We start from the raw sequence: 27,958 nt of genomic DNA, 5'->3' as shown, positions 1-27,958 counted from the left end.
GGACATTCCTTCCTGCTTTGTCGAAGATTAGTTGACCATAGAGTTGAGGGTCTATTTCTGGGCTCTCTATTCTGTTCCATTGGTCTGTGTCTGTTTTTGTGCCAGTACCATACTGTCTTGATGATGACAGCTTTGTCACAGAGCTTGAAGTCTGGAATTGTGATGCCACCAACTTTGGCTTTCTTTTTCAATATTCCTTTGGCTATTCAAGGTCTTTTCTGGTTCCATATAAATTTTAGGATTATTTGTTCTGTTTCTTTGAAAAAAATGGATGGGATTTTGATAGGGATTGCATTAAATGTGTAGATTGCTTTAGGTAGCATAGACATTTTCACAATATTTGTTCTTCCAATCCATGAACATGGAACATTTTTCCATTTCTTTGTGTCTTCCTCAATTTCTTTCATCAGTACTTTATACTGAGTATAGATTTTTTGCCTCTTTGGCTAGGTTTATTCCTAGGTATCTTATGGTTTTGGGTGCAATTGTAAATGGGATCGACTCCTTAATTTCTCGTTCTTCTGTCTTGTTGTTAGTGTAAAGAAATGCAACTGATTTCTGTGCATTGCCTTTATATCCTGACATTTTACTGAATTCCTGTACAAGTTCTAGCAGTTTTGGAGTGGAGTCTTTTGGGTTTTCCACATATAGTATCATATCATCTGCAAAGAGTGATAGTTTGACTTCTTCTTTGCTGATTTGGATGCCTTTAATTTCTTTTTGTTGTCTGATTGCTGAGGCTAGGACTTCTAGTACTATGTTGAATAGCAGTGGTGATAATGGACATCCCTGCCGTGTTCCTGATCTTAGCGGAAAAGCTTTCAGTTTTTCTCTGTTGAGAATGATATTTGTGTTGGGTTTTTCATAGATGGCTTTGATAATATTGAGGTATGTGCCCTCTATCCCTACACTTTGAAGAGTTTTAATCAGGAAGGGATGCTGCATTTTGTCAAATGCTTTTTCAGCGTCTATTGAGAGTATCATATGGTTCTTGTTCGTTCTTTTATTAATTGTATCATTTTATATTATTGTATCACATTGATTGATTTGCGGATGTTGAACCAACCTTGCAGCCCTGGAATAAATCCCACTTGGTCGTGGTGAATAATCCTTTTAATGTACTGTTGAATCCTATTGGCCAGTATTTTGGTGAGAATTTTCGCATCTGTGTTCATCAAGGATATTGGTCTGTAATTCTCTTTTTTGATGGGATCCTTGTCTGGTTTTGGGATCAAGGTGATGCTGGCCTCATAAAATGAGTTTGGAAGTTTTCCTTCCATTTCTATTTTTTGGAACAGTTTCAGGAGAATAGAAATTAATTCTTCTTTAAATGTTTGGTAGAATTCCCCTGGGAAGCCATCTGGCCCTGGACTTTTGTTTGTTTGGAGATTTTTGATGACTGTTTCAATCTCCTTACTGGTTATGGGTCTGTTCAGGTTTTCTATTTCTTCCTGGTTCAGTTGTGGTAGTTTATATGTCTCTAGAAATGTATCCATTTCTTCCAGATTGTCGAATTTGTTGGCGTAGAGTTGCTCACAGTATGTTTTTGTAATTTGTATTTCTTTGGTGTTGGTTGTGCTCTCTCCTCTTTCATTCATGATTTTATTTATTTGTGTCCTTTCTCTTTTCTTTTTGATTAGTCTGGCCAGGGGTTTGTCAATCTTATTAATTCTTTCAAAGAATCAGCTCCTAGTTTCGTTGATTTGTTCTGTTGTTTTTTTGGTTTCTGTTTCATTGATTTCTGCTCTGATTTTTATGATTTCTCTTTTCCTTCTGGGTTTAGGCTTTCTTTGTTGTTCTTTCTCCAGCTCCTTGCGGTGTAGGGTTAGGTTGTATGTTTGAGACAGTTCATGTTTCTTTTTTTTTTTTTTTTTTTTTTTTAATTTATTTGACAGACAGAGAGCACAAGTAGGCAGAGAGGCAGGCACAGACAGAGATGGGGAAGCAGGCTCTCCCCTGAAGCAGAGAGCCTGATGCGGGACGCGATCCCAGGACCCCAGGATCATGACCTGAGCCGAAGGCAGGGGCTTTAACCCACTGAGCCACCCAGGCGCCCCAGCTCTTGTTTCTTGAGAAAGGCTTGTACCACTGTATATTTTCCTCTCAGGACTGCCTTTGTTGTGTCCCACAGATTTTGAACCGTTGTGTTTTCATTATCATTTGTTTCCATGAATTTTTTCAATTCTTCTTTAATTTCCTGGTTGACCCATTCATTTTTTAGAAGGACGCTGTTTAGTCTCCATATATTTGGGTTCTTTCCAAATTTCCTCGTGTGATTGAGTTCTAGCTTCAGAGCATTGTCTGAAAATATGCAGGGAATGATCCCAATCTTTTGATACCGGTTGAGACCTGATTTATGACCCAGGATGTGGTCTATTCTGGAGAATGTTCCATGTGCACTAAAGAAGAATGTGTATTCTGTTGCTTTGGGATGGAATGTTTTGAATATATCTGTGACATCCATCTGGTCCAGTGTGTCATTTAAGGCCTTTATTTCCTTGTTGACCTTTTGCTTAGATGATCTGTTCATTTCAGTGACGGGAGTGTTAAAGTCCCCTACTATTATTGTATTATTCTATTATTGTCGATGTCTTTCTTTGATTGGTTTATATAGTTGGCTGCTCCCTTGTTAGGGGCACAGATATTTAAAATTGTTAGGTCTTCTTGTTGGACAGACCCTTTGAGTATGATATAGCATCCTTCCTCATCTCTTGTTATAGTCTTTGGCTTAAAATCCAATTGATCTAATATAAGGATTGCCACCCCAGCTTTCTTCTGATGTCCATTAGCATGGTACATTGTTTTCCACCCCCTCACTTTAAATCTGGAGGTGTCTTCGGGTCTAAAATGAGTTTCTTGTAGGCAGCATATTGATGGGTTTTGTATTTTTATCCATTCTGATACCCTGTGTCTTTTGATTGGGGCACTTAGCCCATTAACATTCAGGGTAACTATGGAGAGATATGAATTTAGTGCCATTGTATTGCCTGTAAGGTGACTGTTACTGTATATTGTCTCTGTTTCTTTCTGGTCTACTACTTTTAGGGTCTCTCATTGCTTAGAGGACCCCTTTCAATATTTCCTGTAGAGCTGGTTTGTTGTTTACAAATTCTTTCAGTTTTTGTTTGTCCTGGAAGCTTTTTATCTCTCCTTCTATTTTCAATGATAGCCTAGCTGGATATAGTATTCTTGGCTGCATGTTTTTCTCATTTAGTGCTCTGAATATATCATGCCAGTTCTTTCTGGCCTGCCAGGTCTCTGTGGATAAGTCTGCTGCCAATCTAATGTTTTTACCCTTGTATGTTACAGACTTCTTTTCCCGGGCTGCTTTCAGGATTTTCTCTTTGTCACTAAGACTTGTAAATTTTACTATCAGGTGATGGGGTGTGGACTTACTTTTATTGATTTTGGGGGGCATTCTTTGCATCTCCTGGATTTTGATGTTTGTTCCCTTTGCCATATTAGGGAAATTCTCTCCAGTAATTCTCTCCAATATACCTTCTGCTCCCCTCTCTCTTTCTTCTTCTTCTGGAATCCCAATTATTCTAATGTTGTTTCGTCTTATGGTGTCACTTATCTCTCGAATTCTCTCCTCGTGGTCCAGTATTTATTTGTCTCTTTCTTGCTCAGCTTCTTTATTCTTTGTCATTTGGTCTTCTATGTCACTAATTCTTTCTTCTGCCTCATTTATCCTAGCAGTAAGAGCTTCCATTTTTTATTGCACCTCATTAATAGCTTTTTTGATTTTAGTTCTTTTATTTGGTTAGATTTTAGTTCTTTTATTTCTCCAGAAAGGGCTTTTATCTCTCCAGAGAGGGGTTCTCTAATATCTTCTATGCCTTTTTCGAGCCCAGCTAGAACCTTGAGAATCGTCATTCTGAACTCTAGATCTGACATATACCAATGTCCGTATTGATTAGGTCCCCAGCCTTCGGTACTGCCTCTTGTTCTTTTTTTTGTTGTGAGTTTTTCCGCCTTGTCATTTTGTCCAGATAAGATTTGCTTTCTCCTCCTCTGGAATTCTGCTGTTCTTGGTGAGTGAAGTTGGTCTTGGCTGGCTTTTTGTTGATCTTCTGGGGGAGGGGCCTGTTGTAGTGATTCTCAAGTGTCTTTGCCCGAGGCAGAATTGCACCACCCTTACCAGGGGCCGGGCTAAGTAATCCCCTCGGTTTGCTTTCGGGAGCTTTTGTCCCCTGAGCAATTTCCGTAGAGTCCTAAGGACGGGAATGAAAATGGCGGCCGCCCAGTCTCCGGCCTGGAGGAGCTGAGAGCTCGGGATCCCGCTCCTCAGTGCGCCCTCAGAGAAAAGCGCCCAACCGCCCCCATCTCCCTGGCCTCCAGCCGTGTGCTTGGAGAAGAGTGCTCAGTCACTTCATCTCCCTGGCCTCCAGCCGTGTGCTTGGAGAAGAGTGCTCAGTCACTTCATCTCCCTGGCCTCTGGCCACGCTCTGAGCTCACCCAGCCTGCGACCGGTTCAAGGTAACCCCGAGCTGAGAGCTCACTCCTCAGCTTTGTCACTGTAGCCGGCTTCCCCGCTCTAATACCTGTGAGCTCTGCAACACTCAGACAGCCCCGATCCTTTCGTGACCCTGCGGGACCTGGGGCCACACTGACCCCACGTGGGCTTCCCCCGGTTTAGCCTCTGGAGCGATGTCCCTCCGTGGAGCAGACTTTTAAAAGTCCTGATTTAGTGCTCCGTTGCTCCGCCACTTGCTGGGAGCCGGCTCCTCCCCCCGCGGTCTTTCGTCCCGTCACTTTGGATTCACTTCTCCACAGGTCCTACCTTTCAGAAAGTGGTTGATTTTCTGTTTCTAGAATTGTTGCTCTTCTTCTCGTCGATTTCCCGTTGGATTTGTAGGTGTTCGCAGTGGTTAGATAAGCTATCTAGCTGATCTCCTGCTACCTGATGTCGTCTCAGCCTGCTACTTCGCCACCATCTTGACTCCTCTCCTCTGGCTTTGTATTTTAAAATATGCAGCACAGTAAAGGAAAACCATTTCTGTATTGTGGACTTTAAAATATGGCTACACTGAGTATCACTTTATTGTATTCTCGGGTACGTATTTCTTATTTGGGCACAGAGCAGATGCTCAGCCAATATCAAATTGAAAAGAATTAAGACCAAAGGAGATCTGACTATAAGAATTTAAAGGGGGACTCTATTCAAGAGTTGATTAGAGGTAGGTTTCAGAATATTTGGGGACATTAAAATCTTCTGGTTGTGAAATAGTCTTCTGTAAGGAGACTGTTTTCCTTACATCCTGATTAGCACCTTCCTGCCACTGGCAGACCTTTGGGCTGTTCCCCAGCCTGGAGCAACAGCCTCACCCTCCACCTTCTGCCTCTTCCTAAAAGCCCAGTCAAGGCCGCCCACATTTGTGCCTCACCCTGTGACCCTTCTGTCATGTGTGTTAAGTCTCTTTAACATAGGTGACTACACTCGGGAGCTTGATCTTGAAAGTCTCATTCTAGCCAGTACCTTGCATACTAAGCATGCAAGCTTATTGTGGTTTCACCTGCCAGAAAATGTTTGGGTGCCTGAGTGGCTCAGTTGGTTGATTGTCTGCCTTTTGCTCGGACTGTGATCCCAGAGTCCTGGGATCCAGCCCTGGGTGGGGCTCCCTGCTCTGCAGGGGGTCTGCTTCTCCCTTTCCCTCTGCCTGCCGCCCCTCCTGCTTGTGCTCTCTCTCTCTCTCTAATAAATAAATAAAATCTTTAAAAATAAAAAAAAATGTGGAGCACCTTAGTGGCTCAGATGGTTAAGCATCTGCCTTCAGCTCAGGTCATGATCTCCAGGTCCTGAGATGGAGCCCCACATCAGGCTCCCAGCTCAGTGGGGAGTCTCCTTCTCTCTCTCCCTCTGCCTTTCCCCCTGCTTATGCTCTCTCTGTCTCTCAAATGAATAAATAAAATCTTTAAGAAAATTAAAATAAACAAAAAGTTTGTGTTCCTCCTGCTTGTGCTTTCTCTCTCAAATAAATAAATAAAATCTTTTTAAAAAATAAATAAATAAAACATTAAAATGTTTGGCCACCTTGGGGCGCCTGGGTGGCTGAGTGGGTTAAAGCCTCTGCCTTCAGCTCAGGTCATGGTCTCAGGGTCCTGGGATCGAGCCCCGCATCGGGCTCTCTGCTCAGCAGCTTCCCCCTCCCTCTCTACCTGCCTCTCTGTCTACTTGTGATCTCTGTCTGTCAAATAAGTAAGTAAAATCTTAAAAAAAAAAAAAAAAAGGTTTGGCTACTTTAAACTGAGTAATAAATTCTGTTGAGATCCATTTTCTTCTCTCCATAGAAAAACATTTTTCTCTCTGTTGAACTGAATAAGATAGTAGAGTTTGATATAGAATTAAAGATCACTTATTTATGTTTCTCAGTTCTTTCTTTTTTTTTTTTAAGATTTATTTGAGAGAGAGTTTGGCAGGGAGGGACAGAGGGAGAATCACAGGCAGACTCTGTGCTGAATGCAGAGCCTGAGGCAGGGCTCTGTCTCACAACCCCTCAGGGTTGTGAGGGGTTCATGACCTGAATCAAAACCAAGAGGCAGAGGCTCAACTGGCTGTGCCACCCAGATCCCCCTTTTTATTTTCATTTTTTTAAATTTTATTTTAGAGAGACAGTATGTGTTTCTAAGTTCTTAGTGGCAGACATGGAAGGGGAAAAAAATGTGAGATCTCAGTAGAATGTTTGCTATTAATTTTTAGTTGTATCTTACGTAATCTTAGAAATACACAAAAGAATTTTATTTTTTTTAAAGATTTTATTTATTTATTTGACAGAGAGAGAGATCACAAGTAGGCAGAGAGGCAGGCAGATAGAGAGGGGAAGCGGGCTCCCTGCTGAGCAGAGAGCCTGATGCGGGGCTCAATCCCAGGACCCTGAGATCATGACCTGAGCCGAAGGCAGAGGCTTAACCCACTGAGCCACCCAGGCACCCCCACTAAAGAATTTTAATATCTAAGCCTTGGGAACTCTTAGGGTTCCCAAGTAATAAGTGTCCCTAAAAACCATTAGCTTTGTGTGTCATTTCTCCCCCATTCATTCATTGGGTATTTAGTGGTGATCAAGATTAGATGTGGTCTGTTCCCTCAAAGGGCATATGGGTTTGGGAAAAGAGAGTCATTAAGCCCATAATTATAAGTGAAGTGTGCCAGGGTTTTACATAGGAGCAGAAAAATGCTATAGCAGCATAAATTAGAAGGCATTAACCTAACCTAGAGGTCTGGGCCTCAGCAGAAGATTCCCTGTTGGAGGTCTCGGTGAGTCAGAGATCTGGAATAGGAATTAACTAACCAGTCAAAAGGAAGACATGGGTGTGTATTTGAGAAAGGGTGGATGGTATGATATTTGGAGGGTCAGAGTGTTTCGAATGGAAGAAACAGCATATTTGGAGGCTAGAAAAACAGAGAATACTTCTTTCATGGATATAAAAGAAGTTCAGTGTGACAGAGGAGGGCTTTGGTGAGAAAAATCATGAAAGTACCCAGGGGCCAGAATGAAGGGAACCTTACTCTGTAAGGTGTGTTTAGCAGTTTGACTTTTCCTGAGGTCACTAAGAAGCCAATATAGGTTTCAAGTAAGGAGATGCCATCAGCTTGCCCACAATGTAGAGAAGTGGGAGAGGGGCTCACTGTCAGCAGCTGTGTCCTGGATTAGAGAGTGGGGGTCGGGCTGGAGGGAGAGAGTAGGTTTGAGAGGTATATAGGATGAACAGTGGAAAGAACTATACTGCCTGTGAGATGGGGGGGCATGGTGTATTTGGGAGAGTTAAGACAAATCTGGTGTTCTGTCCATGAGGGGGACACCCAAGGAAGAGCAGGGTTGGAGACTGAGCTGAGCCTGATTTTGAAGACGCTGAGTTTAAATGGCCTTGGATTTGCCTAAGAGGAAGTTTGGATTTGTAGGTTTGGATCTGAGGAACACATTCAAGACTAGAATCTTTTAAAAAGTGGGCGTTATCAGTACCAAGCACGTAGTCACTGAGGCATGAAAGAATGTGAAATGTCCTGGGGGAAAAAAGTGAATCTCCACCCCAGCAGCATCCTAAGGAACATCCACATTAAGGCACAGACAAGCATTAAGAACTGCAGGGAGAGGGGCGCCTGGGTGGCTCAGTCGGTTAAGCATCTGCCTTTGGGTCAGGTCATGATCCCTGGGTCCTGGGATCAAGCCCCGCATGGGGCTTCCTGCTCAGTGGGAAGCCTGCTTCTCCCTCTCCCAGTCTCACTGCTTGTGTTCCCTCTCTCACTGTGTCTCTCTCTGTCAAATAAATAAATAAAATCTTTTAAAAAAAGAAGAAAGAACTGCAGGGAGAGCCTGGGAAGGGGCTGCAGAGATGTGGGCGGGAGGCCAGCAGTGTGGAGCCCAGTAGAGCTCATTTTAAAGTGAAGATGAACAGCAGTTTTCTAAAAACAAAACTGTTTAGTTTATTGTATTCAAGTTTCCTGTGCACTTGATCTCGCAAATTTTATTACAGTCACGCTAAATCGTCAGTCTTGGGCACGGATGTTTCTCTTAGTGATCCAAGGACTATGGTATATTCTTCCCAGATTCTTCCTGCGGGACTTCCTGAGTCTTCAGGCCGTGAAGATCACAGAACCTCCACTTCTTCGAGTCATGGGCCTGGAAACCAAACAGCGGTTCCTGAGGATTCAAGTCTGGTCTCTGCCAGTGATGACCCAGTGGGTGTTTCCTCCCCACCATTAACAGGATCGCTCTGCCATCAGCCCGAAGTCACCCAGCTGCCCGAGTATAAGAGCATGGGCCAGGACACTCCGCCAAAACAGAGCCTTGCGGCTGACCAGAAACTACCTGTTCTTCCAGGACGTGCTACCCGCTCAAGCCAGTCTCCAAAAAAGCCGTTCAATAGTATTATTGAGCACCTGTCAGTTGTATTCCCATGTTACAACAGGTATGGATATAAAGTGTCTGTGACTGTTAAATACTCCGTTGAACTGAGGTTTCCTGATCAGATAATATTATGGCCAGTTAGGGGCTAAAGTGGAAATGACTTCGTAGTTGTTTTACTCAGAAAAGATAGGTACTGCATTTTTTTCTTTTGTAAACATAGAGGTGAGCATTTTTAAACCAACTTTTTGATGTGTGGATCTAGACTGAAAACACTGAATCCTGGTTACTCCACACTCATCAGAACCTAGGGTAATTTGCTGATATTTTGATGAGGTCAGTAACATGCTCCAGTCCTAGCATGCAGTCCCTAAGTGAAAAACAAAACTGCAAAGCACCAGTTTTGTATCATTTGGGGGAGGAAATACCACCTAGCAAGGAAGGCAGTAACAACTTACACCTTGCTAGTACCTCTGATTTGTTAGAGGTGTGATGTTGGGAGGACTAGGTGTGATTTGATAGTGAATCAGGCCTGTGGGTGTGTTACAGAGGGTCCTTGAGGGTGGAGATTGCTGCTTTAGCTAAGCCAGTGAGTGTTTGCACCACAACCTCTGGCCTCAATCTCCAGGTTGATATGAGGGAGCAGAAGTGCTCCCTGTCTCAGCCAAGGAGAGAAGCAGTGAAGGCAGTGTCTCAGGGATACAGCTAGGAAGAGGGAAATCCACATCCCAGAATGACCCTCTGTACTCTGTCCCATGTGATTTCTGTCTTTGATACAGTATTAGTTGCAAGTTTTAAAATTACACTTTTGAAACAAAGTAGTGGTTAAATTATGATTGGCTGGAATTAATGTTTTTTTTTTTTTTTAAAGATTTTATTTATTTATTTATTTGACAGACAGAGATCACAAGTAGGCAGAGAGGCAGGCAGAGAGAGAGGAGGAAGCAGGCTTCCCGCTGAGCAGACGTTGGTGGAGCCCTGCTTATTTGAAAATCAGTATATGTTCATGGGCATATCTACCCTAAGTTTGAGAAATATTTTAAGTTCTCTCAATAGCAGTTCCCATGCCAGTTGTAAAAAATGCTCATTATAATTACCAGAAGTACCTTACAAATAAAATGGTTTGCAATCCTGACTAAATTGGGGAGAGTTTAAACAACTGAATAGAAATGCATCCTGATTTTCTGAAAATTAAAACATTTGAGGTATTAGTGCTTCAAATATCAAGTTCTATTGATTAATGGTTTAATTCCATCCGCTGGTACTTGTGAAATATTCAGGCTTTGAAAACCTTGTTGTCAGGTTTTTTTAAGGAGGTAGTCAACAAATCTAGTTTCCCCTTAGGTAAAGGAGATTTTACTGATTTCAAGTCAGAACCAGTGTTGTCTGATCAGTCATTGATTTAGCATAAAGCTACAATATATCCAGCATATATGAAATTTGGTTTCAAAGTAGATACAGATATCCCAGATGGATCTAGCAGATTAAACTGTTCGTTACTTTGAAATTCTAGTAAAATAAATATTTAGAAATAGTACTGGAATTTTCATAACTACTTGTAAAGAGTGATTCTCTTGCTTTTATGTATAGTTACCATTGTTTAATTTTGTTTGTATGTATTTGGTTTCTTTCTTATAGGTGTTGGGTTAATATTGGCACATAATATTTCCACGTAGTAGAAAACTTTGACTTTCTCTTGTCATTTATCTCCACTTTCTTTTTTCTTTTTTTTAGCACTGAGCTTGCTGGTTTTATTAAAAAAGTACGAAACAAGAACAAGAACTCGCTCTCGGGATTGAGTATTGATGAAATTGTCCAAAGAGTGACAGAACACATTCTGGATGAACAGAAAAAGAGAAAGGTCAGTGTTTCATCCAGCTACACTAAAATGGTCCACTTTGTTTATAAAATATGAGAATGAGAAAAAGCAAAAAAAAAAAAAAAAAGTATCCAGCCAAAATCTAGAGAACACTTCAGTAAAGATAAAAGATCTAGGTACTAAACTTGCTTCTTTCCCCACCCACTTTATCTCTGTAGCCAAATTCAAATTCAGGAAAGGATAAGAAATTATCTGAGGCGAACTCTGCTGCTTCTGTGACCAGGGACTCCCAGGGTCCACCCTCCATGATTGCTGGACCATCGCCCAAAACCAAGGGACAGAAGACAGAAGATTCCCCTGTGAGTGTTACATGTACGACAGTGGAGTCAGTTTTGTTTTTTTAATGTACAAAATAGTTGATCCATGATTTAGCCCCATTCTTTTCATTTCTAGACCTAATTTATTTGATCTTAAAATTAGAAACCGGGGGCTCCTGGCTGGCTCAGTTTGTAGAGTGTGCAACTCTTGACCTTGGGGTTGTGAGTTTGAGCCCCAGGTTGGCCATGGAACCTACTTTAAAAAAAAATATTACGGTCTCTTGGATGGCTTAGTCACTTAAGCATGGACTCTTGATTTTGGCTCAGGTCATGATCTCAGGGTGGTGACCTTTGACAAGACCTTTGACAGGCTCCGCGCTCAGTAGGGAGTGTGCTTGAGATTCTCTCTCTCCCTCTTTCTCTGCCCCTCTCCCACTCGTGTGTGTGCACTCTCTGTCTCACAAATAAATCTTTAAAAAATATTAGAGACGAAATTTAGGTGTACTTGAGTGTCCCATTAGAACAGTCTGTGAAACAGTGAGGTTATCTCTGCTTTTGTGGGTATCTGTGGGTCCCTGTTGGGAGAAGCCCCTGCACTAGAGAGACCAGGGGAGTTCTGGCCACATTGTGGGAACTGGGCCTACTGACAGTCAAATACAAGTTAAATTTTATATTAAGTGTGTTATTTTGAATAGTTGGGGAAAATTATTTTTGAATCATTTTATTCCATGTCACTACGGGCTTTGGAATCCCAGACCTGGTTCTGTCATTTAGTCGCACTGTTGTCTGGGTGACATGCTGGAATAGAAGGATCAGGGTGCAACTCTGTGTTCAGGCAAGTCTGGTTGCTTCCCTTCTTTCTCCCCTCGAGTGCCTTAATGGGGCGAGGGGCACTGGAATGCGCTAAACTTGCCTTAATTTGATACACAGATTTAAAATGTTTTTTGTTCTTTTGGGCAGTAAGAGTGTTACTTTTACATAGGCTTTTTTTTTTTTCCATAAAATAGTGTGGTAATTATCTCAATTGATAAGGCATTATATTTGTCTTTATTTTATAATGAAGAAACCGAGGCACAGATGATTCATGCCGCTTGCCAGCATTCCTTCATTCGGTCTGGGTGTGTAGCATGTCATTCCCTAATCCTCACCACATGGACTCAGCTGATGCTAGGGACTGTGTAGTAGGAACCAAACGTGGTTGAAAGAGGCCATTCAGGGCTGTGTGCTCCGGGTTAAATTCTGGTATATAGCATGTTTTCCCCTTTTGTCCAACTGTGATATCAGTTTATTTTTTAAAAGATTTTATTTATCCATTTGAGAGAACATGAGCAAGCATGAGTGGGGGGAGGAGTAGAGGGAGACAGGGAAGCAGACTCCCCGCTTAGCAGAGAGTTTGATGCAGGACTCCATCATGACCTGGCCCAAAGGCAGATGCTTAATTGACTGAGCCACTCGGGCTTCCTGGTATCAGAGTTTAAATGAAATGAAAATTAGAAGAGTTTCTGGCCCCACAGTGGAGTCAGCAATCCCTGATTGCACAGAGTACTAGTTTGCTGACTTGAACTAAACAGCAAATCTTTGTGTGAACCTATGTTTTTATTCCTCCTTTACATTTTCATTATCCACTATTCTTTGGATATTCTCCAAACCACATACACTCATTTTCCAGAGCATCTGACTCCAGTCAGAGCGCTTAGGAGCATACAGAGCATTCCTGCAAGACCCAGCTGGAGTGCCTCCCTCTCCCCAGGCTGCTGACTGGCCAGGTGCTGTGTGGCCCTCCAGCCAGGCCGAATTCTCAGAGCATCCTCCCTGACAACCCCCTACCCGCCGCCTGAGATAGAATGTAGTCACCTTCAGGGGAGAGATTACTTTCTGCTTCATGGTTGTTGGTGATCATAAAGTTGTAAAAGCTGACTTACAAGAAAAATATGTATTCAAACTGGGACTTAGTTTGATAATTATAGGCAGTTTTTTAAAAAATTAAAAGTAGTTTGCTTTATCTTTTCAAATTATAAAAGCCGTATGTATACTGTTCATAGTAGGAAATACAAATTAAAAGCCTTTAAAGAACCCCAAAACCCACCCTCAGGTAACCAGTATTATGATATCAGTATGTATTTTTCTAAACTCTTTTGTTTGTGTGTGTATATGTGAATTTAGTCAAAACTATATATACTTTTTTGTGTCTTTGTTTTTTCATTTAGAAATGTATGTGCCCATCTTTTCATGCTGATAAAAATAAGTCCAGTTAACAGGGTTTTTCAAGTCAAACCTAGCTCTGAGCTTTGCAGAGGCCTTAATTTGCCCTTCTGTGGGACTGACACTTCCGTTGCTTCCCTGACCCTCCCCTCAGGGGCCACAGAGTGGAGACAGAGCACCTCATTTTACTGTATCTACCCCATCAGTGCCAGGGAGAGACAGAAATCCCAGTCAGCAGTTCAGGGTCTTCAGAGCCTTTAGACACTGTCCCCATCTGCATCCCTGACCTTAATCCCACGGCCAGGACTGCTTTCATTCACTCGCCTGACAGTTTATGGAGAATCATTTTGGGGCCAGGTTCTGTGCCATTTGCTAAGGATATAAATGAACAGGACTCCTTCCTTGCCTTCAGGGTCCTCAGAGTTTGGAGGGGAGGAGGAGTTGGAAAATAATGGTGCAGTGTGGGTAGATGCTGTGAGTTGTAGGGGGAACTTGTACCTGGTGTCCTGGGTGGCACTCGGGTCTGCTTTCACAGAAAATGCTGTCTGTGCTCACCAGACAGTGTGCTGCTTGAGCCGGAAACTCTCCCATTCAGCTCTGTGCCCTCGCGCCCTGCACAATCCCTGACCTCAGATGTTTGCTGAATGAGCCATCAGTTTGTTTTGTTTTGATTTGCACACGTAATCCACATTCATAGAAACTTTAGAAAATAGCAAAGAAAAAAGTTAAATCTCTTAACTGAAAGTAACTGCTGTTCACATTCTAGATCTTTCCAGGCTCTTTATAAGGTATCTCTCTCTATGCCCATTCTCCTTATTTCAGAAAAATCAATTATGCGATTATATGATACGTACTGTTTTATAACCCGCTTTTATTCAGAGGGTTGTTGTCACCAGCTTTTTGTATCAGGGATTTTGGACTTCCATCATGATTTCAGTTAGCCCCACAATAGTCCATGGGGTGGATGTTTCATAATTTATGTTTCTGTCCCCAACTGTTAGATAATTAGATGAGCGATTAATTTATAATATTCATACCATAGTTTGAGTGTGGTTTGGGATAATTAGAAATTTGTAATAATTTCCTGGGAACCTATTAGCCATGTAAAACATTTTTTTTCTATGAGAAAATTAGAACTTTAAAGGTATATTTTTTCTTTTTTGTGTGTTTGTAATTTTTCCTAAGAAATGCTATTAAAAAATAAGTTGTTCCCTCAGCCTGCTTAGCTGTAATTGGGAGTAATTTGCCACCTTAATGACAAAAGTATATAAAGGCCACTTGTAGAAAGAGCTTATGTAATAGAAAGGAATTGAGCTATTCTTTATTACTGGGACACGTTTGTCTCCACAGGCATCGGGGGCAGCTTCCTGTGAACTATGCCATGACGTATTCAAATCCAAAAATGTGCGTGTGCTAAAATGTGGGCACAAGTTTCACAAAGGGGTAAGAATTCTCTTTGGCCATCCTGATATCATGGATTTTGACTGTTAAGTATTTTGAACATAAAAAGGGACTTTTTTTCCTCCGTGTCAATACTTCTTGTGTTTTCAAAGCACTTTCTGCATAAGCCTCCTTGTGCCAGTGTTCATTGTTTCCCTTTTCAAAGATTGCTGCTGTGGAAAAGGAGAGAGGCCTCCTGGGCTCTGGAGTGTGCAGTTCTGCACACTGTCCTTTCCATCCATCACATCATGGGTGGAGGAGAACAGTCCTAGTCGGCTCCCTCAAATATGTTGGTGCTGAAATTCAAAACAGTATTTGTTTCTTGAAAGGTACTTTCTTACACACATGGATGCGCAGATGCACAGTGCAACATTTTGTCAATTTAGTGCAGTATATGAAGTACGTTTAACATTTTAGAGGAGAAAAGCTAAACCTAACTGGGCCCATTGTGCTTGATCCTGGAAGATCCTGGCTTATAAACTTTCAAGATCTTTCAATAAATATTTTGGATGCTGCGGGCATTCATTCTCCATGCCTGCTTCTGGTTAGGTCTCTGCCGTGTCAGTTTATTAATCCCTTGAAAAAAGGGATAAAAACAATACACTCACTAGGAGGAGTCAAGACAGCTCGCAGTCTCTTGCGTGGCCTGCCTCCTGCAGGTTTAGGGGTGTTGTACGTGGGCTCTCAGACTTAACACACACACCCAGCTCTTAGTAGCAACAGGCAGCCACAAGCAACTTGGGACCACAGTGGGTAGAAAGTTTCCAGTCAGGGATGTGGTGTGGAGGCTGGTGGGAGGTACAAGAATCAAGATCAGGCAGAGAGAGAATCTGTTAGAAATTGGGTGAGTCTCAGGACCAAGAAAATGCCAACCCCTGGAATGAAATGCCAAGACTGAAGCTGGAGTGAGGGAAAGTGGAGGGACAAGGCCTTCCCCCTAAGATCAGGTTGGAAGCCCAGAGTCCGTGGGTCAGATTCTGGGGCAAGATGATTTGTTCCTAGGGCTTGGGGCACACTCCTCTCTTGAGTAGGCATCAGTGTTCCTGAGTGTTGGGCAGCTCCCGGCCCCACCAGACGTGGAGGTGCACTTAACCATGTCTGTTGAGGAGCATCATGGGGGAACTAAGGCTCCCCATGTTCCCGAAGACACTGACTGATTTCATTCTCTCATTTTCAGTGCTTTAAGCAGTGGCTGAAAGGGCAGAGTTCTTGCCCAGCCTGCCTGGCTCAGGATCTCCTGTAAGAAGAGTAGCCAGCACCTTCTGGAAGAGGCCAGCCTGCTTTCCTAGGTAGTCACAGTTCACTGAAGAGTAATTTACTGTTCTGTTGAATTGGAAGAATAACAATGTATTACTTCTGGTATAAAAAGCAAACATTTGAAGATTCTTTGCACTGTGTGTCGCAGTGCTAATACGTAGAAATCTTTAATACAATTGATGGTAATTTCCCTGCTCTTATTAAACACTTCAGTAATAACAAATAGTGGCTAATAAAATTATGTGTAGCCACATTCCTAAATTGTTGGGGCTGCTTACAGAGGTGCCTTCTGAGTTGGAAGGCTTCTTTTGGGAAGTGTTGTGAGCACCTCAAAGCAGTACTTGAAGTATTCTGACCTATTAAAGTATTCTGACCTATTAAAGTCCCCCAGGTTAAAATTTTTACAAGCCAGTATCCCTTATAACATGCCTACATTTTTCCTCAAAGATTCTGCATTTAAATGGGCTTAAGCAAACACATTTTAATAATCTCTAGTAAATGGTAACATGTTGGCTGATTTAAACCAAAAGATTCAAATCTTCTTTTCATGAGACACCATGTGCTTTTGCTTTTTCATTTCATTATTTTATTCCCCCCAGTAGATTTATAAAGAGCTTATTTTTCATCACCCAAAAGATATAGTCTGGTTTCTTATTAGTGTCAGCCAAGACTTTTTTTTGCCTTGAAAATTGAGGCCACGTATTCATCACCCAGTCCCACATTTGGAACTTCTTTGACTATCTTACTCTTACTAGCAGCATTTGTCCTTTTCCCTGAGTTAGAAGACGAATGTTTGGGTATCTTTGTCTAACACATAGTAGGCACCAGAGGGAAATAGTCACTATGATTCCCCTCCCTTATCCCACCGCCAGAAAGAGGCACTTGTGTAGTTAGGCTGTCCTAGGTGTCCGTGTTTCACTTGTTCTGTGTTTGACATTTGTGTGAAGTAATGCATGCACTCTTACACTGTGGTGTGAGAACAAAACTTTAACTGCATTAGAATCTGTTAAAATACTAGATCTCTTTAGTGATTTGTAGTCAGTGGTAAATATAGAAACATGAATTCCGGACACATTCCATTTCTCTCAGACATCAACAAAATGTTTTCATTGTGTTCTTTGTTCCCCTGGAAGCTCACAGTCCCAAGTTCGTGAGCTAATTTGGTCACCTTCCTCAGCCTTGGTTGCTTGTGAGTTTTGATGTCTTAGTGACTTAGTCTGTAGATGCTCACTCTTTATTGTGAGGCAGATTCCCCTTGCAGGTCCCTGAAGCATTGTCTGCATGTTCACAAGAACAGAACCGTAGGTGGATATGCAGGGACCAGTTTGTAGCGGCAGGTACAAAGGAAAAGAAGAGCAGCTGGAGAGTGAGAAAATGTGTTTTGTACATCAAACAAATATTGTGAACATGCCTTACACATGTCCTGGTGTAAGTTTCAAAATAAAGAACATTCTAAAATAATACCAGTTTACTGTCATGCTTGTCCATCTTCCTCAAAAAATTTTTAAAAAGAATTCTAGAAAATTCAAGACACATACATTATCTTCATTTGGAAAAGAGGAGCCATGATACATCCGAAGAGTCTAACCAAGAATCTTAGGAATTTTAGAGCCTGGATCAGAAAACATCCCTCTGTGGCTAAATAAAGGTTGCTAAACGCAAGTTCACATGATTGGCTATTGTATTTGTGAATAGAAAGTTTATAGACAGATGATAGTTTACTGTTTTAGCTAATGTAAGATTTTTCTTGTGAACACATAAGAATGTTGAAGCTAATCAAATTACATTCCTCAGTATCCATTTTCCTTTGAGGTGCTTATGGATTCATGGACGACTGAGGCCAAGTAGTAGGGTTTCTCTTTTGGAGAATCTTCTGGTGAGCACTAAGAGATGATGAAAGAAAACCAGTATTATCAGTATGTGTTTTTAATCTGATAACATTTAATTCAAAATAACATATAACTTAAAACAGTGACTATTCCTAAGAGTCTAAATTGTTTTCTCTGCTGAGCAGCTTAATCTATGCTATAAATAATGGGAAATCCAGTAGAAAATTGAAATGGTGCCCTAGCAATGCAAAATGTTATTACATTTTTAAAGTAATTTCTAAGCCTGTAGTGGAGGCATGTGAGCAAAAGTGTTCACACCACGGCACTGAAGCAATGAAGCTATTTTAGGTAGTTTTTCAATCAGTTGACTCTCTCTGAAGACATGGATTAAAAGAAACTGGCAGGGGACCTGGGTGGCTCAGTCATTAAGGGTCTGCCTTCGGCTCAGGTCATGATCTCAGGGTCCTGGGATGGAGCCCCACATCGGGCTACCTGCTCTGCAGGAAGCCTGCTTCTTTTTCCCCCACTCCCCCCCACCAAGCTTGTGTTCCTCTCTTGCTGTCTCTCTCTCTCTGTCAAATAAATAAAATCTTAAAAAAAAAAAAAAAAAAAAAAAGAACCTGGCAGAAGAGATAGTAGCAAATGTGGAAACTCCTCCTACCATAAGAGATACTTAGTGATGAGGCTGATAAAAAGTAGACAGTAAAGTTGGTCAGAATGAGGACCAAAAACATCTCTAATATGGTCCTTCGTGAAAGAAATAGGAAATACATTTAGGTATTCTAAGTTTTAATCAAACTATATTAAAAGAAAAATTGTAAAAATAGTTAATCATCAGTCATGTCTAATCCCTTTTTTATTTTCTCCTCTTTGTTCTGCCAAGGATCTGAGAGGGGCATCTACCTTCAGGTAGTCCTATACCTTAAGTGCTTTGCTGAGAAGGATGGAATGGGAAGGCCTGGAAGCCAATGAAAATGAGTGTGTATTGAGTATATCCAGTTGCGGGGCACTGGGCTATTTGTTTTGATACAACAGTGAACAAGAAACCGGGACTCTGAAACTTGTTTTCCAGCTGAACAGACACTATATGGTGTGATTCCTGATGGTAAGAAAGGCTTTGAAGTAGTAGGTATATAGGTTAATAGTAATATTAATAATCTCCTAAAGTGTTTAGCATAGTGCCTAACAAATCCTTGATAAAAGGAAGCTAGTAACTGTTCCTAAGATTAGGGCCTAGAGGAGTGCCTGGGTGGCTCGGTTGGTTAAGCCTCTGCCTTCGGCTCAGGTCGTGGTCCAGGGTTCTGGAATCAAGCCCCATGTCAGGCTCTCTGCTCAATGGGGAGCCTGCTTCTCCCTCTGCGCCCCCACCCCCGCTTGTGTTCTCTCTCTCAAATAAATAAAATCCTTAAAAAAAAGGGGAGGGGGGAGAAAAAAGAGGGCCTGGAAATGGCATAGGAGTGAGAGAGTTTGGTGGTCTTATTAGAAGGGCTTTATTAGATTAGGAAGTAAAGTTCCTCAGTGTAGCCCAGACTTTGAAATGTGATCAAGTGGACAAGAGAGCAGAAGAAATCAATTCACCTCAAAGTTAATTTGAACAATACAGCTTTGTTCCTGAAATCTCCCTAAGATGACTGGACATTGTGATGATACAGCAAAGGATAATTTAACCTGTGGGTTTCACCACAGATGACCTGGATGAGCAGTCTTGAGGCAGCCATTCCAGTCTATTGAGGCTGAGGACCAAAGCTCTATGGTTGGCTCACTTGGGGTATTTGTACTGGAGCATAGGAGGGGTCCAGGCAAGGTTAATCCTAGTGGAGATGGTGTGTGAGCCTGACTTCCTGTTTTGGGGTAAGAACTGTGCTCATTCACTTTCTCATTGCCTCCAGATTATACTGTCTCTCCCTATTTTCCCTTTAAGAGTGAAAGAAAAGGGGGTACCCCGGAGGCTCAGTTAGTTGTGTCTGACTCTTGGTTTCAGCTCAGGTCACGATCTCAGGGTCATGAGACTGAGCTCCACAACAGGCTCCACACTGGCCATGGAGACTGCTTAAGATTCTCTCTCCCTTTTCCTTGACAGCCCCTCTCCCCACCGCGTACATTGCACACTGTCTCTAAAAAGGGGGGAAAAGATAAAATACTTAGCAAAAATGCAGGAATTAACACTTGGAAACTGCAAAATCCTAATGAGACAACCATCAATCAGAAAAAATAATTTTGGATGTACATATGGAAAAGTGAACCTTGACCTCGCACCATACATAAATATGAACTCCAAATGGATCACGATCCTAAGCCTGGAAAGTAAAATAATCAGGGTTCTGAAGAAAACAGACAATCTTCTGGCCTTGGACTAGGCAAAGATTTATTGGGACACAAAAACCACCATATGGGTAAAAATATGATAAATTGAATGTCATTACAATTAACTCATTATCAAATTACCTTCGAGAGAGAAGTCAAGCTATGAAGTGGAAAAATCCAACGAAGGACCCAGAACATAAAAATGTCACATACCAATAAAAAGACAATGTATTTAGAAATGAGCAGGTAATTTGGCCACTTCACGAATATCCAGATAGTTAACAAGCATTTTAATAGCCGAATTTATTCACTACCCATCATCAGGGAAGTGTGAAAACCAGAATGAGCTACTGCTAGATCCCTGCCAGGATGGCTGATATAAAGAGAACTGACACTGCCAAGTGTTAATGGAGACGAGGAGCAACTGGAACTCTACAGACAACCCAAATGGACAAATTGTCCATCTAGGATTCCCTATATGTGAATTTCAAAAACAAGAAAGCAAAGTGGGAGAGGCCAGAGTCACGGTCACCTCTGAGGTGATGCTGCTGACGGAAAGGTCACGAGGTTGTCCACCAGGATTCTGGAAATGGATTGCTTCCGCTGAGCGACGCTTCCCTGAACAGATCATTTGGAAAATTCATGGAGTGGTATATTTTAAAATGTGTGCACTTTTCTGTAGTTATTTTCAATAAAACTAACCAAGAGCACAAGAAGAACAACAACAAAATAATAACCTGAGCCCAGGAGGCCTAGTGATTACTATGGTCTCTGGGCCGAGCTCCTGGAAAGGCTCATCACGCACCTGTGCACGTGGCCCACACGACTGTTAAGACGAAATTCCCGTCAGAGGCCTGGGGCTGACCTACACGCCCCGCCTCCATAGAACAGGTGCTCCCCGCTTGGGTTGCTGGCTCCTGCCGCCTCCCCGCTGTGAGCACAGCCGGCCAGCAGTTCTTCGGGAAGCCGCTCTGCGGGGTAGTGAGGAACATGAGCCTGACGGCAAATTTGCAACTGCTGCTGAATCAAGAGAAAACCGAAGAGTACACCTTGCTAGGAAGGTAGTGCAAATTGTCTTGGATTTGCCTGGTACTGGCAAGCGAGACCATTCTCTCGTTTTGCCATCTTCCTCGGCCTGGGGGGAGGTGTGGGACGCTGGCTTCGGTTTCCACTGGCCCAGCTAGCAAGAGCCAATTGTTAATTTTCAGGGATTTTGTGAGCTGGCTGTTCAGCACAACTATTGAAAACAATGTATAAACTTAGAGTTAAGTTACATAAAAGGCAAAGGTAATTCCTTCCTGTTGCTATAGTTTATGCTTTGGGGGTTACTGATGTATATAGAATCCGTGTGGTGGAAATACTGTGTCATGGGATTCTGTGCATCTCTTCCCAACTCTGTTCAATGCTGGGAGTATCACCACGGTAGAAATTGGCGAAGGCTACATATCAAGGCTTCCCGGCCCTACAGCCCTCCGCCCCTGGAGAAGCTGGGAAGGTGAGAGTTTTGTCTGTAGGAGAAACAGCTGGTCTAATGGCACTGAAGGTGCTCTTTATGCCTTTCTCAGTTCACATTTGACGCAGTGATTACAGGATTTTAATACATGATTTCTGCTGCGCACGTTCCTTCCCACTGCTCTGTTTGGCGAGGTCCTCATTCTCACTGCTAAGGTGCCTCCTGTCTGCCCGTCCTGGGCCCCATGCTGGGCTGCTCTCTCGCCACCACCCTGGAGAGAAGACCGCTCGCCACAACGCCTGGGGCACACAGGCCCAGAGACAGAGGCCAAAGCGTGTGGTGGAGTCACCTCTTACCCTTCTCAGCACCTCCCAGTGGCCCCTGTGCCCATCACACCTGGCCCTGCTGCGGGGCCTCCTCTGCAAAGAAAGACAGGGAAGGCCCCCTTGCTGCCCCTGGTGAGGCCCCGCCCCTGGAGCTTTTGCCGGTGTATCCGGGGCAGGTGCGCTTCCAGGGTGCCAGGCAAGAAACAACCTCGTGGACGACCCCCAGCCAGAGGCGACTCATCTTACCTCCCCGGAGACAGGAGAAGGCTTGAAACTGGGCCAGCCCTCAGTCTTGCTGCGAGAGCCCGCACAGCAAAGCCGTTGGCATTCATTGCCCGGGCTTCTGTGTGTGGCAGGACACTTCAAAGAGAAAGGCTTGCTCTTTCTAACATGTGCTTTTGTGTCAGACAGAGGTGTCATTGTTTCCAGCAAATACCTTGGGACTTGAGTGAATAAACACCATTCTGTTTTCTAACTTTTTTCCCCTCCCTGTTTCAAAAGTTATGTATAAAGGCATTTTGCCTAATTCCTTCAGCCCTCTACTTCAGCTTCTATTTATTTGGTGTGATATAAAGGTCTTAATTTAGATCTCCCTGCTACCAGTTCCAAGAAATCTGCCACCAGCTCCAAGCTTCATGTCCCGAAGTGCCACCCCATTCCAGCGGGGTGAGCCAACCGCCTCCAAAAAAAGAAAGCAATTGAACAGATCGACATTGTGCGTCCAGACGCTGGCCTCTGCCCCAGCGCCAGCAGGACTCCAGCTTTGACTGGGGCCTCATTGGAGGCCACACTGCTTTTGCTTCCAGTTTCAAAACTGCCACAACCTCTAAATTGGCCAAGACCTTTGGAAAGCCGAGGCACAGCCCTTGCTATAAGCCTTCCCTGTGACAGACACAGCCATCAAGTCCTGCGTCCTGGGCCTTTGTGAGACTGCTCAGCCTGTGTCTCCACCCTTCCCTCTTCCTTGGTCTGCTAGGGACCTCTCCTGGGGGACAAAGGCCTTGTCTGCCCTTCTGTCTTCTCCCAAGAAGTTTCAGTGCATCCGAGCTGTGCTTTCTGGAAGTAATCATGGCCCTGGTCACTGATGAGCTGCTGAACCACAGCACATCCACTATTCCTTGGTTCGTTCAGTCATTTGTCAGATCCTCATGGAGTATCTAGCAGGTGCAGGCACTGTTCTGAGCGCAGGAGGTACTACAGGGAACAGGAGACATGAGAGGCCTGTCGTTCAGGTAGGGGGGACTGGCATTAACTATGACAATAAATACATACGGTATGTCAGTGGTAGACTGGTGAGGAAAAGAGCCAGGAAAGGGATGAGGTGGTGTGTATGGGAGGCTAGGGGTCAAATTTAGAGGGGCCAGGGAAGGAAACATTTGGGTGGAACCCTGAAGGAGCCAGGCAAAGGACTGAAGGAGGTAAGGGAGAAGTGCTGGGCGGTGCAGGCAGAACTAAAGCAAGAGCAAAGCTGGCCAAGGGAGGACCTGCCGGGTGTTTAAGGAGAGCAAGACGGTCAGTGCTCCCCTTGTTCTGGTGAATTGTGTAGGGGTAGGAGGTCCCTGTAGGAGACAGGGCACTGGTTGGGACTTGGGCTTGAGATGACTGAAGTGGAGGTATTTCAACATTTGGCAGAAAATATAGCTTGCTGTCCGGCCCTCATTAAATATCAGTCCTAAGCGGGGGCTTGAACTAACAAGGGACTGGCCATGGGGCAGGCCACAGGCATTTCTGATGCAATTTGAACTGCATTTTATCAGGCTCCTAAAAGTGTCTGCTTCCACCCTCAACACCCCTGCCACACTCCCATTCTCCCCTAGTCACTTGAGGTTCCAGACCCAATCAGGCCCCACACACCTTCAGTGGATCTGCTCAGCAGGGCTGCGGGTGTAGCAGTGGGCTCATCATGGATCCTGGGCCCGAGCTCCTTGATTCACTACCAGCCCCTACCCCAGGTCATCAGCCTCATGCTCACTTCTCACACCTGTAACCCAAACCAACTCCTGACCTGCAACTGCCAGCTCCCTTCCAGGGCTCCCACAGCCAGCCAAGATACCCAGGTCTCCCCTTTCATAGTGCCATGCCCTGCTCCCTGAATGCCTTTCGTAGTGTGGCCTTGATCAATTGCTTAATTTCTCAGAACGTTGGTTTCACGTTCGTACAACGAGAATTAAATGAGTGTGCCTTGCACATAGTAGCTGCTCAATAAACATTTTTTAAAACCACTGCAGTCACAGGATAAGAGCCACATGCCCCAAATTGGCTGTGGTGGCCTCCAAGTCTGATGCCCCCAACCCCCATCACCCCTTCCTCACAATCCCCCAACACAGGCTCTGCCCTTCACTGTCTCCCAACATTCCTTTTACAAATGACCATTTCTCGAGTGTAGTAAAATGTTCTGGCTATAGCATTGATCACAAACATCACAGCCTTTAATTTCTCCAACTATGCCCTACAAAGCAGAGATCACATTTACCCCCATTTTCCAGAAGAGGAAACAAATATAAAGGGTTAAATAACTTCACCATGATCACAAGGCTGGAAAATGTCTGAGTCAGGATTTGTACCTCCTAGGCCAGGACTCTGCTCAAGCCATTCATCTCCTGGCCACTTCCCCTTCAGCCGAAACAACTTCCCACACCCTAACAAAACCTCCACCCATGTAGACTGCAAAGTCCTTGGAATTCCCAGTTCACCTGCTGCAAGCACCTACACCACAGCTGCAGTGGGAATCCCCTTCGGACTACCTCACGAGGCCACACAGTGGCAACCCATGGTTACATGACTTTCTCCATGGTTGCAGTGCTACAACCCTTGTGCCACTCATGTTTTTGGGAAGAGAACGTTACTGAATCCTGGATATCTTCCTATTCTGTTTTCATCTTATCTGTGGGTGGGAACCCACTGACTTTTAATTAGGCCAGGCTCTTTTTCTTTTTTTCTGAAAAATTTGATTGCCTCTCTTTCCCTCTTTCTTTGCTCCTCTCTTCTTCCATTATGTATCTTCAGCCTATTTTCTCAGGCTCTTGTCCAGCTTCCATCCTAGAATTACCTTTATTGCTATCTTGGATTGGACTCATACCTTCCTCAGTGCATGCTTTTCTCTAATTGGTTTATAACTCTTTTTAGGGTCAATTCATTAATTTCTACAAAAATAGCCTGCTTGGATTTTAACATGGATTGCATTAAACCCATATATCAATTCGGGGAGACTTGACATCTTTACAATATTGAGTTTTCACTCCATGAACATGGTACATCTCTCTGTTTATTCAAGTTTTCTTTAATTTCTCTCAGGAATGTTTCACAGTTTTCAGAGTAGAGATCTTGCACATATTATGTCAAGTATATGCAAATATTTTCTATTTCTGATGCTGTTATGATTTTGATTTTAATGTCAATTTCTGATTGTTTGGGGTACCTGGGTGTCTCAGTGGGTTAAGCCTCTGCCTTCGGCTCTAGCCTTGATCTCAGGGTCCTGGGATCAAGCCCCACATTGGGCTGTCTGCTCAGCAGGGAGCCTGCTTGCCCTCTCTCTCTGCCTGCTACTCTGCCTACTTGTGATCTCTCTCTCTCTCTCTCTGTAAAATAAATAAATAAAATATTTTTTAAAAATTTCTTATTGTTTATAACTAGGATATTGAAATACAAGTGATGTTTGTATATTTATTTTACATTGTGCAAACTTGCTAAACCCACCTATTCTAGTAGCTTTTTTTATAGACTGAAGGATTTTCATAGATAAGCATCTCATTAGAGAATAAAGACAGTTTTAATTTTTCCATTCTACTCTGGATTTCTTTTATGTTTTGTCTTATTGAACTGTAAACAACGCAGTAAAGTAGAATACTGAATAGAAGTGATGAGAGCAGGCAACTTTACCTATTCCTTATCTCTTATGCTGAAAGCACTCAGTATTACTACTAGTTATTATGCTAACTGTAGTTTTTTCAGAGATGCCCTTTATTAAATTGAGGAAGTTCATTTATATTCTTAGTTTGCTGAAGTTTTTTAATCAGAAATACACACTACTAGAAATATTTTTTTAATCAGACACACTACACAAAAGGAAAATTACAGGCCAGTATCCCTGATGAAGATAGATGCAAAAATCCTCAACAAAATATTAGTAACAAAATTCAACAATACATTAAAAGGATTATGTATGGGGGCGCCTGGGTGGTTCAGTGGGTTAAAGCCTCTGCCTTCAGCTCAGGTCATGATCCCAGGGTGCTGGGATCGAGCCCCGAGTTGGGCTCTCTGCTCACTGGGGAGCCTGCTTCTCCCTCTCTCCCTGCCTGCCTCTCTGCCTACTTGTGATCTCTCTCTCTCTGTGAGAGAGAGATAAATAAATAAAAATAAAATCTTAAAAAAAAGAAGATTATGTATGCTCCGTGATTAAATGGGATTTATTCCAGGCATGTAAGGATGGTCCAATATCTGCAAATCAATCAATCTGATACACCAACTTAATAAAATGAAAGATCAAAATCATATGATTATCTCAATAGCTGCAGAAAAAGCATTTGACAAAATTCCACATCCGTTTATGATAAAAATTGAATAAAAGGAGGTTAGAAGGAACATATCTCAACCTAATGGGGGCAGTATATGACAAGCCCATAGACAACATCATACTCAATGGGAAATCTGCAAGCTTTTTCTCTAAGATCAGCAACAAGAAAGCTTGCCTGTTCTTGCCACTTGTATTCAATACAGTATTGGAAATACTAGCCACAGCAATTAGGCAAGAAAAAGAAATAAAAGACATCCAAATTGGAAAGGAAAAAGTAAAACTTGCTATTTGCAGATGACATAGTACTGTATATAGAAAACCCTAAAGACGCTACCAAAAAACTGCTAGAACTAATAAATGAATTCAGAAAATCAGAGGATACAAAATTAGTATACAGAAGTAGCTGCATCTCTATACACTAATAACGAGCTATCAGAAAGAGAAAGTAAGACAATTGCTTTTACAATTGCTTGAGAAAGAATAAAATACCTAGGAATAAATATAACCAAGGAGGTGAAAGACCTGTACTCTGAAAATAAGATACTAATGAAAGAAATTGAAGATGACACAAATAAATGTAAAGATACACTGTGCTTATAGATTGGAAGGACTAGTATTATTTTTTTTTCCAACAAACATTAGAAGGATTTTTAATTTCCAAGTTCTCTGAGAACGCAAAATTAATGCAACATAAATTGAAAGATCTAATTAATAAATTTAACAAGGCAAAATAAGTTTGTTACATAAATTAACCCATTTATTATAGGCTAGCAATGTTTCAAACAGCGGCGTGTCTACTGGTCTTTCAACTCCTTCAGTCTTCTGATGGCAGACTTTACTGTGACAGCAGAAGTGGTGTTGTAGGTCCAGGTGCCACCAGCGATGGTTTTCATGCAGGAGCCACAATGTCAGATCCCCACAGCTCGTCTTTTCATCTTGGTTTTGCCACAGAAGGAGCAAGTGTACTTGGCGTGCTGGCTTATCTCAATCTTCTTCACCATCTTCCTGAGGGAGGCACCATAACGGGTCCCGTATTTGCCCACTATTCCGACCTTCTTGATGCGTTTAGCCATGTCGCCTCAAACTAGGTCTGAGCCCCAAAAGGCTGGAAGGACTAGTATTATTAATATCCATACTGTTCAAAGCAATCTACAGATTCAGTGGAATCCCCCTCAAAATACCAATGAAGTAGAACTTTCACAGAAGTAGATCAAATAAACCTAAAATTTGTATGGAACCTCAAAAGACCCTGAATAGCAAAACAATCTTGAGAAGGAAGAAAGAAGCTGGAGCTCTTACGCTCCCTGACTTCAAACTATACAATAAAGCTATAGTAATCAAAATAGTATGGTGCTGGCACAAAAACAGACACATAGATTAATGGAACAGAATAGAGATCCCAGAGGAAAAAACTTTACATACACACTCAATTTATGATAAAGGAAGCAAGAATATAAAATCAGGGAAAGACAGTTTCTTCAATAAATGGTGTTGGGGAAACTGGACCACTATCTTACACGATATACAAAAATAAATTGGAAATGCAGTAACTTACATAAACCCATAAAACTTCTAGAAAGAAACATAAGCAGTAAGCTCTTTGATGTCAATCTTAGCAGTATTTTTTCAGACCAGTCTCCTCGGGCAAAGGAAGC

At 42.6% G+C, this 27,958-nt stretch overlaps 1 protein-coding gene and 1 pseudogene across 2 annotated transcripts in view; one reads left to right on the top strand and one right to left on the bottom strand.

Moving 5' to 3' along the window:
• Positions 1-17,332, top strand: part of TTC3 (tetratricopeptide repeat domain 3) — a 132,483-nt gene extending 115,151 nt beyond the window's left edge. The window contains exons 41-45 of the mRNA XM_080826135.1: positions 8,546-8,907; positions 10,578-10,704; positions 10,881-11,021; positions 14,532-14,624; positions 15,799-17,332. Of these exons, the coding sequence (XP_080682261.1) occupies positions 8,546-8,907; positions 10,578-10,704; positions 10,881-11,021; positions 14,532-14,624; positions 15,799-15,864 (789 nt within the window). The 3' untranslated portion in view covers positions 15,865-17,332. The remainder of the gene's footprint in view (positions 1-8,545; positions 8,908-10,577; positions 10,705-10,880; positions 11,022-14,531; positions 14,625-15,798) is intronic.
• Positions 17,333-26,935: 9,603 nt separating this feature from the next.
• On the bottom strand, positions 26,936-27,392 carry LOC308351795 (large ribosomal subunit protein eL43-like; annotated as a pseudogene). The gene has a single exon. The product of its transcript is annotated as a large ribosomal subunit protein eL43-like (transcript).
• Positions 27,393-27,958: the final 566 nt, after the last annotated feature.

This window comes from Martes martes, assembly GCF_963455335.1.
Source record: "Martes martes genome assembly, chromosome: 1".
Taxonomy (NCBI): Eukaryota; Metazoa; Chordata; class Mammalia; order Carnivora; family Mustelidae; genus Martes; species Martes martes.
The sequence above is the reverse complement of the archived record's forward strand: the minus strand, read 5'-3'. Positions and strand labels throughout refer to the sequence as shown.